This window comes from Apaloderma vittatum, unplaced genomic scaffold (assembly GCF_000703405.1).
Source record: "Apaloderma vittatum isolate BGI_N311 unplaced genomic scaffold, ASM70340v1 scaffold35362, whole genome shotgun sequence".
Taxonomy (NCBI): Eukaryota; Metazoa; Chordata; class Aves; order Trogoniformes; family Trogonidae; genus Apaloderma; species Apaloderma vittatum.
This window is the reverse complement of record NW_009703747.1, coordinates 1-14,063: the sequence shown is the minus strand read 5'-3', so window position 1 is coordinate 14,063 and position 14,063 is coordinate 1. Positions and strand designations below refer to the sequence as shown.

Below are 14,063 nucleotides of genomic sequence, written 5' to 3'. Positions count from 1 at the left end.
ATGCATGACACTTAGGACAATGAACACATCGTTAGATTAGAAGTGACATACTCTGTTTTAAAGAAACTCAGTGATGCAATATATGCGCCGCTTCTTTGCGACTATATAAACGTTCAATTTGTAGCATGTTCCATCAAAAAGATTTCAAACTAAAAAGTTATAGATATGCATTATGTTTAAATGTTTTTCAGGATATGTTGCAGTCATCTAAAAAAAACACAAAACAAGCTCTTTTTGGGTGGATGAATAAGCACATGTATATTTTTATTTATTCTTATCTAATTTAACCTATGACTAACTTACTAAATACCAGTAAATGAATATAAAATTCTATGGTCTTGTATTCGCTAAACCTCTGAAGCCATAACTATAAGTAACAATATATACGTATTTTTATATATATATTTATTTCTGCTGTTAGGAACCTAGACATCAGAAATTATTTTCTGTCTCATTTGTCTCTGTATTCTAGCTTGTCTCAATTGCACAGTACACAGTGATGTCAAGTAACTCAAGAAGCTATATTAATTATAAACCCCATGTTAAGATAAATTGACTGTCTTCTCTCTTTAGAAACAGAAAAATTATTTTGCAAAATTAAAAGCCTAGTGGACTATATATATAACATCTCTGTGGGGCAATTGTGGTAGATGTAGGGAACTGGTATATTTTAGTCATGCTGTGCTTAGCAGATGCCAGTGGAGCTGTTCTGTGTCTCCCTCCTAGCAATGAATCCATCTCTACATATCTCCAGAAGATATTGGAAACAGACTGGAACAACTCCAGGTACTTACATATTTGGCTATGCTATCTTAGCTCTGCTGCTATGCATGGCTTCTTCCACGCCACTATTAAAATATTACTCTGCACAAAAGTGATTATAAACGTGCACAAAGCTAATTTATTTAGATTTTGACCTAGTGTACCAGTTTTGGCTGAGATAGAGGTCATTTCCTTTATAGTAGCTTGCATGGAGCTATGTTTCGGATTTGTGCTGAAAAAAGCCTTGTTAACACAGGGATGTTTTTGTATTGCTGAGGCCTTTCCTGCTCCTCATCTTACCAATGAGTAGGCTGGGAGCGCACAAGATGTTCATAGGGGACACAGCCAGGACAGCTGACCCCAGCTGACAAATGAGTTGTGCTATATCATATGATGTATTGCTCAGCTATAAAACTGAGGCTGTCAGTGCTCAGAGACTGGCTGAGTAAGGACCAGCCGGCAGTGAGCAATTGTTTGGGGATGTTTTTGCATCACTTGTTTTTCTTGTTGTTTTGTTGTGTGTGGGTATTTTTCTCTGTTTTTTGCCTTTATTGTTGCCTTTGTTTTATTTCTTTCTTTTATTATGAAATTGATTTTATCTCAACTCACAAGTTTTCTCACTTTTACTCTTCTGATTTTGTCCCACATCCCAATGAGATTAAACCATAACACCTAGAATAACCTCGGCTATCTCAGTGAAAGCACGATTTACTGTAACCATGAGACAAGGTAAGGAACAGAAATAGTCATTGGAAATCCCAACTACATTTATATTTGAGGCCTCTTCATATTTTAAGTTAGGTACCTGACTGGGCTGTGATCACTGTCTGGATCTCTAGCAGTTACAACACCCACCAGTGAGCCATTCATAGACCCTTCAACAATCTCCATCACATAGTTCTCCAAAGTGAAAACTGGAGGCTCATCAGCATCTTCCACATTGATTTTGACAATGGTTTTGTCTTCAAACGGTCCTTCTTGCAGAAAACGGTCATCAATGTACCTGTTGACAACTTTTGCTTGAATACTATACCTCCTCTTGTTCTCATAATCCACTCTCTGTCAACAAAGAAAATGAGATGTGGAATATTTCTTTCTTCACATTTGAATTAAAGACAGTTCAATAAGTCGTATGGGATTAAAGACAAAATAATACTACCTTTTTTTTTTTAAATATTTCAAAAGTTACTTTTAATAATTTTTTTAATGTTAAAAACAATTTCAAATTAAACTGTGTTATGTCAATGTTTGCTTTCACCTGTAGGCTGACATTAATACTGCCATTAATAAAAACTGTGAAAGAAATCTTCCCATAGAATGTCAGCCCTAAATAAAAATAACTTCTTCTATTAGCACTTGTATTTCCAATACAGGTGTAACCTTAGTGAACACTATTCTTTACCCTTAGATAAACATTACAAATCAGTTTATCTGTAGATGTTAAGCTGAGTATGTTATAATTTAGTCGTAAAGGAAATAAACTCCAGAAGGCAATGAGAGTTTAATGAACACAGGTACATTACCATTACAGATAGTCATTGTCTTCTGTAATTAAAAACAGAAATACTAAATAACTACCTTCCTGAACTGTAATAAATTTAAATAGAAAAGCAAACAAACAAAAACAACCAACAAACCACCAAATTTATAGCATTAAGTTCTTCAGAGTCCTAGATTTCACTAGACTATCAAAGTCTATGATCAGTTCAAATGATGATCCAGATGACCCAGAAAAATTTCTATGTGATTCCAAAATAAATCACGCAGTATCAAAACCTCTTAACTATCTTAATTCCTAATCTGGTATCTTTGTGAGTGTATTTAGCATCTTTTCAAAGCTATGTTGTAACAAAAACTCAACTGGCTATCTAATACCCTAAAACACTCTGGCTTCAGTTAGGTTTAGCAGGAGGTATTGAATGTGACGAAATACTGTGTACAATTTATTTGTGGAGATTTTACAGATAATGCACAAAAGAGATAGAACATTTTCTCACAATGGGATACATTGTTACACAGCCAGAAATAACATTAAAATACTTTGACTGCCACTATTGTATTCTTCAGTAATAGAAATGAGTCAAAAGAGGTAAACAGAAAGAAAAGCATTTTTCTTTTCATCCCCCTAATACCTCAATCAAATCACAAAGCCTGAAGAAAAAAAAAATAGACTCCAAAGTAATGGGCCTTTTTTCAAACATTCACCTTTCTTGAGGAGGTAGTTTCCAATATTTAGAGAGTTTTTAGAAGGTTTCTGAGATCTCACCTTTTTTAATAAGATAATTCCTTCTTGAGTCTCATTGTTCGTAATGATGTCAAAAACATCTGAGTTATCTCCTTCAATGAAATAATCCATGGCTGCATTCTCCCCTATGTCACTGTCTTCTGCGAAGACTTTGCCTACAGTAGCACCCACAGGAGCCTCTTCAGAGATACTCATATAGTAGAGTCCTAAAGAAACAAATTCTGGCACAGTTTAGTGATCTGCCATGGTTAATAGCTTCTGATGGCCTGAGTCTCTCAGAAAGCTGGGGAAAGCCTCCAGCTTTTATTAGGGTAATGGATCTAATCTAGCAATGGATAGATCTTGAAGGAAGGGGATGACAACTTCTCCACTCGTGAGTCCTCCTCTCTCAGGCGCACTTTAACAATAAATAGTGATGAAGAACCAACTGGGTGAAAAAACAGTGGAGGGAGACACTTCCCACCTGCATTTCAATAGAAAATGCCTCAAGATTTCAACTATTTTAAGTAGACTATACTCACGCTGTTGAAATTTAGGTGGATTGTCATTTATGTCAGAGAGGTTGATGGTAACAGTGGCTGTTGCTGACAATGCCCCTGGTTGCCCAACCATATCTTTGGCTTGGATGATGACCAAATACTGATCTTTTGTTTCTCTATCCATCTGGGAAGCCATTCTGATGACCCCTAAAAATGAAAAGGGTCCTATAATAACACGTAACAGTCCCATTTTTCTCTCAACTTCCGATCATATAATGTGAGTATAAAAATGTATCATTTGACACAGTGACGAATTTACATTCTTTACTGCACACAGCACAACTGTCCTAACACTAGAAATTAGTACTCACAGGAACGTCTACTCTGTATGACATATCCATTCTGCACACTTAGAATTTTGGGGAGCAGAATACACCATATACCTCCACTATCATATATATTGTCATCTTGTCCAGGAGCTAGAATTTTGGAGGGATGTCACTATCTGTTGTGTCAACATAGAAATGAGAATATCACATAATGATTCATAGAGCAGTTAACCCATAAGTATTCCCAGTCTGTTGGGTGGAGTACTCAAACTGGTTAATTCTCTAGAGAGAAAAGAATTTCGGCTTCCTATAGTAAAGAAAGAATTGAAGGGGGTTTTTTTGAAACCAAGAGCTATGAAAAGATGTATGAATGTAGGCGATCAGTTGATCTTTGCGTTGAAATGAAGAAAGACATTTTTGCTTGCATCCATTTTATATTAGTTTATGAATGTTTCCAAGTTACAAGATCATTTGTAGTACCTGTCTTTGGTTCCACAGAGAAATAAGGCTGGCCCTGAATGAGACTATAAAGCAGACGGGCACTATTCCCATGAGAAGGATCATCACCATCTGTAGCTGTTACCTGTATAACTGAAGTACCTCAAGGAAAAAATACAAAGGATCATATTTATTTTCTTCTTGTACAAATTATATAGTAATTACAACACATAAACTCTTCCAAAACCTTTTAGCAGTTATACCAGTTATATTAACAAACAGTCCTGAAAATTTACAGGAGCAAATGGCACCTTCTGAAATTTATGATTAAAAAGGGAAAATATTTCCTCAGCAACTATTCTTGTTGTATTCAAAATTTCAATTAAAATAAAAATAAATAGGACATGACTTTTCAGTATTCTATTCATGTTTCTTAAAGCTCTGCATATCTTATGCCTTTTTCCCTAATTTCTGATATGTGAATCGAGTACAGGAAATTGTTTCTCCTCCCATTTTATATTCTTCAAAGTAATTTATGGAAGTTTCCTACAGGAATAAGAAAACACAGTGACTTTATCACCAGCAGGCCCAAGATGATAAAGAAATTAATTGTTAGCAAGCAAAGCAACTAAGAAATATAACAAGGCTCTGATAACACTTTTATCTTTGAGTCTTTAACGAGCCTGTCCCACTGCAAGAGGGACGGCAAAATCCCCAGTGCAAAATCAGAGCAGAATCATTCTGCAGAGCTTGATTTCATTTCTGGCTGGAAGCTGGTTACATCCTAGATACAAGACTGACAGCAAACCCATGGAACCATAAGTGATAATTGTCCTTTAAAAGAAAATATTCACAGTAGTATAATTTTGTAAAGGTAATAATAATTTCTGTCTTTTTTCCTAACCTAGGTTCTGCATAAGAATACAAATACCACTTCTCATGAGGAATAACAGGAAATCAAGCTACTTTCTAAACTTTCTGCCATATGATCACATGGTCGCACCTGCTTACGTATAGAGCTCTATATTTTTGCTGGAGTAGAAAAGAAGAAATGGAGTGCAAGGAGTTAGACCAGAAATGCCTTTTTCACAACAAATTTAAAGTATATACGTGTCCCCCAAAAGAAAAATATATTAATTTCTGAAATTTCTAGACATTCAACTGTTTTGTTTTTAATTAGAAAAGAAGACTTTATCATAAAAGGATGTGCTGAATGACGCATTATGATTATTTTAAAAATAGGTTTTACATTTTCTCTCAATTTATTTAGCAACACTTCAAGTGATTCCATAATGCATGTTACCTCCTTTCAGAGTTGATGTACACTAAAATGCTATTAAATGCCACCAATTTTTGGAATTACACATCCTTCAAAACATATCTACAATACCAAACTTCTGACATTTAGATGTGTATAGCTATATGCACATATGTTCTATATATATGTATATATATTGCTATCTCTATATATATGTATACTGCATTGGAGATAAAATGAGAGATTAATATTTAATCAGAACACATATACACTTCAGAAAAAACAGTATTCTTTTAAAAAACTGAAGCGTAAAGGAAATCTTCAGCTACACAACCATTAACTTCATATCAGCTGCAGTCTACGGAAACTATTGTAACTATTATAGGAAATTCATCCTCTAAGACTAATATGACTGGAATGCAGTTGCTTTTATAGAAAATTGAGTCCCAGTTAGGAAGGGATCAAGAACTATGCATAATCCAATACCTACAGTCTGTTATAAATGACATTTTCTACTAAATAAATCCAAGTACCCACATCTACATTTAGAAATGGACTTGTTTACAGCACTGTATTTAATGAATTAGGAATAAAATCGAACATATCTAGGACTGCAAAGTTATCATTTCAGCTTTTGTGTATCTCACTCATTTAAAGATAGATTTATTTTCTACATAGTTTCTAACCATTAGAAAGAAATGTTGAATCTAAGCCAGCATTTGCTGCTTCTCTAATTCCAGATCTGCATTTCCATTTGCCTAATGGCTCTTCTAAAGTGTAGCAGAAAGTAGAAGTATGGAATTTGCTCAGGTGGGCTCAACAAGATGCAGCTGATGGATATAATGGAAAGGTGAGCAGACAAGCAGCATCTGATAAAGAAGTAACTGACCTGGAAGGAAGAAATAGCAGATTTCCTGCACTCCCAGGAGGAGGACTATTTTTAAACTGAGATGGCAGAAGACCATGTAATGTGAGTACTATGGTTTCTCATATACTTAGGACAAAGATTTCATGATCAATATAAGAACATATGAGTTAAATGTAAACTATGTAATAAGCATCAGAAGAAAAATGATATCCTGGATTTAGAACACTTTTTTCAGTTTTTAACCTTTCACTGCCATATATTTATTTATACATTTAATCTGCAGCAAACAAAGCAAGCCGTTTGCTCAATGGAATCTTGTTTACCTAGACATTTGTATTTGAGTGATAGAAATTACAGTGTTAATATTATGTACTCAATAGCTTCAAAAAGCCATGGATGGGAGAAGGAGAGTTGATCAGATACGAATAGTGTCTTTTAAAATGATCAATTAGCACATAACCTCCACCCTTCAGAAAAATAAACAAGAAAAACCCGCACCCCCATCACATGACATAACTGACAATCCTGCCATGATACAGTTTATGGCATTTATGTGAAAATGGATATCACGGCAAAGGCAAATTTACTGTGGGCTTTCACATTCAAAAATGGGCGTTTTTGAATATGTGCGTCTGTGTGATATTGGTATAGATTTTAGCCCAAAATATGTGTTTTATGTACACAATAACATGTACGTAAACATTTTTCTTAACTTTATTTAAGGCAAACTACATTTTGCCGATTCCTATAATGGATTTTTCTTTGTATTCCTGCAGCCTTGGTTTTACGCTCTTGGACAAAACATAGTAGTGCCACTTACATATTGCAGCCCATTATGTAAACTACTGAGCCCTCCCTTGGCAAATAGTTATTAATTTTTCTAACTAGAGCTTGAAATCTATAAAAACATTAAGTATTGTTCTATTATTGCATCTGGCTTTTCACCATTGCATCAGATATACTGCATTTGTACAAGTTTAACAGCTATATGGAAGACACTTAATGTAAAACTGTGCAAAATGCCTGAGGGAAAACCATGGTCCTGTGTTCTCAGAAGAGAGTCCATTTGCTGACACACTTTCCATTTACTTGACACTTGTGTATAAAATCTTAATAAAATTCATGACTGAAGACTAAAAAGAGCTAAAGAAGAAGCAAAATGTATTCTAATTTGTTGCCACATTAGTCTATATATATTGATATTTGCACCTAAATTTAGGCAAAATGATCTGTGACAATTTTCTGGTTTTCTGGTTTTTCTGTAGTGCTCTGAGGCAAGTGGCCAACTGTGAATTACCCTCCCCTTGCAGTTCACTAACAGTGAACTGCCTTCCCAAGTACTGACCAGACTTCCTGAGTGTGTTTTCTGTGAGGAAATTACTAGGAGATGCAGGTCTCACATCAGAGACCTGAACTGCTGCTGCAGAGCTCTGAAGCAGAGTAGAGGCAAAGTCTCTCCGTCGCACAGTATCATTTGAACTAGTTTTGTTATCCATCCTTAGTATGCAAGAGGATGTCCTATTTCACTGGGACAAAAGTCTCGTTCTACCAAGTAGCAGATAGGACAGAGGAAATGGCCTCAGGTTTAGATTTTATATTAGGAAAAAAATTTTCACTGAAAAGGTTGTTAAACATTGGAACAGGCTGCCCAGGGAAGTGGTTGAGTCATCATCCTTGGAAGTATTTAAAAGATGTGAAGATGTGGTGCTTAGGGACATAGTTTAGTGATGGACCTGACCTTGCTAGGTTAAAGGTTGAATTAAAAGTCTTTTCCAACCCAAATGATTCTATGATTTTATATAATGAACTACTACAGTATCAATGCTGCAAATTTTAACAGTTGGTTACTGTTTCTATCTACTGGGAGGTTAGAAATTTCCTTGTAAGGATTAATGCTTTAGGATGCACGCTGAAAGACATTTCACCACAGAAGTGCAGTCTCTACCCTTTGAGAGGCAGGGTGGATGAGCCCAGACAAGTCCTCATGGTGTGACTTGCATGTTTCCTGGCAGCTGACCACTGTTAGGCTATATACTATTATATACCACTCACATTCTATAAGCCAAACATACACGCTCGCGTGCTAGTAGTGTCTACATGATAGAAGAAGGTGAAAGAATGTCCTCTGAAGTAACTATGGTATCAGTGGTAGAGATGTCAAATCTAGAAGAAACAGTGTAGAAAATATTTCTATATCCACAGGACTGACTTAGTTTCACATATCATATACTGGATGATTGCAAATTTGAGAGTTTCCTATTTCAGGTAGTCTGTGTCTGAGAGAGGAAACCTGGGGATCTTGTTTTATTTTCACCCATTCTGACAAAAGGGAGATGGTGTTAGTTCTACCATTTTTTTTTTTTTATGTATTCTATATTTTACTGGAATCCTTTTTTATATCATCCTACAGGAATATCACAAAATAAATTAATGGTTTTGCAGTTTAATTATTCTTACATTGAAGTGAGAGAATATTTTAGGAAACATAAGAGATTGAATAAAGACTGCTTAGATTTTCCTTTTTAGACTATCAGTTTATGGCCAATTCAAGTCAATATTGATTGAAACTTCTCATCTCAACAGCTTGTTGATGATTTTAGGTTAGAAACAGGTATATGGGAAAAGATTACTACAATTGACCATAAGTACTACCCTACCTTCTTTTATTTTTTTCACATAGCCATCATTAAGACAGAAAAAGAAAATAAAAAGAATCTGTAAGTGAATTCTTGATATACTTCTGTGGATGGTTACAAGTCTGTGCTAATATAAATCAAGCCATACTAAACTATCAGCTATCTTAAAACCATTTTTATATGAGACCAAGTGATTCATAAAAATGCATTACCAAAGAAAAAAATTAAAAAGGGTATTGTTGAAGTCCTAAATCTGTGTAATTCTGGATGATAAACTATGCCTATAATTAGTGTGAGAACATTTAAAAAAAAAAAAAGGGGCAAGGGTCCTTAACTAGGCACCTTCTCATCTTCAAACTTGAGTGAATGAGCAAGATTCAAGGCTAGAAGTATTCTTTGAGCAAGCAGCTGATTATGCTAGAAAAAGGCATTGGATCAAGTGCTTAGACACAGAAATATGGAGAAAAGTCTACAGGAAAAAGTAACAGTGAAGAAACAACCATACAGCTGAAACTATTTCCCTGATAGAATATGTTATAAGCAGGATGACTAGGAAAAAAATGATTACATGGATGTCTTTTGTATCTCTTGCTGGTAGTAATGGTGAGCTACTGCTTCCTGGAAGAAATTAGTATACTAACCCCACTTTTGATTAAAGCCCAGGCATGAATATCCTTTTCTTGCGACTGATATTCGAGCTGGCAGAAGATTAAGTTTACAGCTCCCTGTGAAAGATTCACTGTAACTGCCCTAAATGTTGAATGGATAATGCTGAACAAAACATAGATTTTGTTACTTTTTGTGATCATTGATGCTACTATGTTAACAAATCATTAATTCATACACATTTAAGTAGCATGATATTTTAATTTCTTGTCAATATTACTTGCAGTAGAAATAACCAAAAGCGATAGGTGTATACATTTAAAAGATTACCAGAATTTGTTCTATGACATTTAAAAATTCTGTTTTCCTTTGATTTTGAAGGTAGATGTTTGGAGATAGCAGTATCTGTAATGTGCTTGTTTATGTTGGGTATATTCACACTTTGATTTTTTTTAAGGGTTTAAATGTATGTTTATACCTATTATATATACATAAGTTTTTTGTACACATATATGTATATATACATGTATATTTGTCAGTTGTTGACTTTGCTTAGTATTCGTTGTATTACGTTATCAAATACATGACAGATTCTAGTACAGGTCTGTTTAATCTTGTGGAACTGGGAAAGAAGAGGTGCAGGCATTATGTTGTTCCTCTTGACATGAAAATTATAATTAATGTGCTTAGGAAATCGGAAGGCACTCCTTCACTGCATACCACCAAACCAAAGGTAGAGAGGCTGACTGATAGGAAAGAGACTTGACAATATGAATAGGTAGGTATCATACATGGTGTGAGGATGGTCGTCACATCAGCCCCACATCAGCTTCATAGCATTCCTATTCTGAACCTATTACATATAGGAAGAAAACTATCCTTATCTTTGGGGTGGAGGGAGTGGGGTAAAGGGGGGGAGGGGAGAAATGTGAGTGCCTGTGATGTGAATGTAATTCTTTTCCAGTTAAAGTACAATATGGTTTATACTACAGAGGGTAAAATAAAGACGTATTATTTAATAATTAAGCAGAATCAGAGTAAACTGGAGGATGTCGTTGAGTACTTTTCAGTTCAGTAAGCTTGTATCTAGGTACTTAAAAGAGTCAACTGAGGTCAGAGGACTTTAAAGTTTATATGCATGCAACTTTTCTTTCAGATTGATAGAAGCCTGACAGGCAGAAACCTGACAGGTTGTAACAGTGATCATGCACTGAACAATTTTTTGGAAGGTGCTATACTGATTGAAAAAGTAGTGAAAACTGTCAGCCCCAGATCTCCTCTGCAGTGTCAAGTGCATACGGTACTTTACCTATTTCAAGTGTTATATTTATGAACAAGTATCAATTTCAAGGCTGAATCACTGATGGGAAAGACAACTCTTTATAGTCAATCCAAGCATTCCTCCAGATTCTATAAAAAGACTTGGATACATGTAAATACCTAAATATTTAAAGGCAAAGATGTTAAGTAGAGGTATAGATAACCTTCGGCTTAAGCATATATCTTTGCAAATTTTCGAGCTTGTAGAACGATTTATTTCCTTTTGACTGAAAGGCAGCCTATACAATACACTATTAAGATTTTTTATTGACATAGCTACCTAGAAAAAAAATCAGAAAAAGAAGAGTTTGGTTCACGACATGTCATACCTTCAGGTGACATCTCTGGAATAGTGGCCACATAAGGTCCATTCAAGAACTGTGGTTCATGGTCATTGATATCTCGAACCTTGATAATAAATTCTGATTCAGGTTCAACAGGAAGCTGAGTGCTCTTGTTAATTGCTTGTGCTCTTAGAGTGTAGAACGGCTTCTCTTCTCGATCCAGCTTTTGTGTCACATAAATTTTGCCAGTACTTTCATTAATGAAAAAAATGCTTCCAGCTCCCTCCCCAGTCAAAATGTATTTTAGGTTGCCATCCTGCTTGTCTAAATCTGATTTCAGCTGCAAGTACAGAACAGAAGAATAAGCCACATTTTGGAAGGATTAAAGTTTTGGATTATTCATTTTAGTCTTTGCTTTCATTCTACAGTGAACCTTGTCCTGTCACATTTTCAGCTAGGCATGGCTCAGTTGCAAAATATTGATATAACAGATATATAAATACATATTAAACCTGACTTAAAAAAAAAGAAAAAAGATACTCAGCCACTTTGAAGCGAAAGGAATAAATGTAAGCACCTATATTAGTTCGTTGCTCTATCAGCTCCCATAAACTTCTGCTGAAAACAATGCAAAGGTCATTAAACATTATCTGATTTTTTTTATTATTATGAATGACAAATGTACTTTGTAAGTTTTACATATTTTTTTGTAGTCAGCAGTATTAAATCCAAATCTGAGAGGCAGTGATATTCAATTTCTGTCAAAATGTTAAAGGGACGAAAAGTCATTCTATGATATAAGTCTGTATTATTTATTCTGAAAGAAATTGATAGTAAATTTATATTTCCTCTCAGGATGATCTGCATCCTTTAGCGTCTTGCTAAGGTGAACTTTATGATGATGATTTCTCTGATGAAGCTGAACCTTAGAGACCATTGTGGTCCACCTGCATTTGCTCATGCCAGCAAAATAGTTCTGTTAATGTTAACAGTATGCAACAATAGTTTTTAAATATCAGTAACTTAATTTCCTAACATGTCAAGTATCCACAGTTGAATTTTATGGGAATAGCAATTTCTATTGTATCATTAATTCTCTAATTTTTTCTTTATTTATTTCTGTGTTTAGAAAAAAAAGGTGTCAAAATTTCTAAGAGCCTAGATAATCATTGAAAAATATAGTGTAAAAAAAAAAAAGGTTTATTCAACCTGCTTCTACAAATCAGCAGCTTTTAAATGCAAATGATACATCTACCTATTGACTTCAATAATCTCACTCTTTTGTTTCATGTTTATTGACCCTGTATCTCAGTGCACAGAGTGAGGCCACAGAGTGAGATATAAAGGGCACATTACACTGTTGGATCTACTCAACATAATTTGTATTGATTTCTGAAGTTGTAAATACATTTCTAATTTTTTTTTTGAACAATGCCATTACATTTTGAAGATTTTCATAATGCATAATTGTCTGAATGTATCAAATGGACAGTTTATTCAGAATGTGACTGGGACAATGCTCTGGCAGGTGAAGTAGAGTTTGGAGTTTCTACTCTGAGTTATGCCACAGTATTTAAGCCCTACATTATACGGAGTTAATTGCCCTTGCCAGTACAAGATACAGAAGTTTCAAAGCTAGAGACTTTACAACTATTTAATATATGACCAACTTAAAGTCAAATGTTTTCAACATAAGTAGTTGTGTGGAAAACATGGGCTGGTTCTCCCCTTTAAGATTGATCTGGTCAAACTCATTTTAACACCATCTGAATTTCTTTTTTGATCCATAAATCTTGGTTTCCTTGTCTTGAACCCCAGGACATCGGAAAGGTGATGAATATCTAGAACTTTAACCTGGTGTATCAAACCCTAATTGACTAGAAGCATTCCTCAGACTGGCTGTTTAGACACAACGTGTGTTGAACCACTTAGAACCATTTATCCCAAAAAAATTTTCATGACCTCAGCCATGTCAAATGAGAGGTCTCTTACAGATGACATTTGCTGAGAAAGCATAGTGAAGCTTCTCAGTTTATCTGTTCTATTAAACTGGACACAAAAGAATAAATAGTCTTTCCATTGTAAATGAGAACCTGAAGTGATAATTTATGTACTTGCCCTTATATATCTGCCATTGCAGTGCTGAAGGACACATTTCTTTTTCTTAAACACAATAATGGAAAAGAATGCGAGTCTTTGAACATTGAGCTCTGAAACTGACTGCAAAATACCGATAGGGAATAATGACTTAAAAACGGAGAGTGTCTACCTTTCTATTTTTGTTGATATAGTTTCCTTCAGGGCCTTATTTACTAAGAATTCATGTATTTATCATAGAATATCTCTTCACTTACTGAAGGCCATCATATTTTATTCAATTGAAAGACACAAGCAAATATACCTGATTAGACAATGGTTAGACTGCAATAATCACAACATTCAATAAACGATAAAATTCAGTAAACATTGCCTGCAGTTTACCTGTGAGAAATAGAAAGACAATATTATGAATTTTTTCTAAAGCTGTATGAAGTTTCTTTACAGGAAACTGTTTTCTGTATATGGGAAAAGTAATAATAAATAAAAATGAATTATGTCTGCACTTGTTCTTTCAGAAATGAGACATCATACTTCCATAGCAGTTACTTCGAAGGGACTATGAAAAAGTAATTAATGAATTTTGAGCACTTCACCCTTTGGGGCCAATTAAATTTTAGTGCCAGTTAATTAGTAGTTAAACTTATTTTGATTCATTCATTTAGAAAGTACCTTAAAGAAAAGAAAACTAGATCTCAAGATTACAATTACTTCTAGCATGCAAAAATTAATATGTAATAA

General features: G+C 34.6%; 1 protein-coding gene across 1 annotated transcript; it reads right to left on the bottom strand.

Annotated features, from left to right (window-relative positions):
- Positions 1 to 1,567: 1,567 nt before the first annotated feature.
- LOC104270385 (cadherin-19-like) lies at positions 1,568 to 11,565 on the bottom strand (the record flags this gene model as incomplete). Its single annotated transcript, XM_009864731.1, has 5 exons — positions 1,568 to 1,821; positions 3,029 to 3,213; positions 3,529 to 3,693; positions 4,296 to 4,415; positions 11,271 to 11,565. Coding segments are annotated over 5 exons (1,019 nt in total), but the record flags the coding sequence as incomplete, so codon positions are not given.
- Positions 11,566 to 14,063: the final 2,498 nt, after the last annotated feature.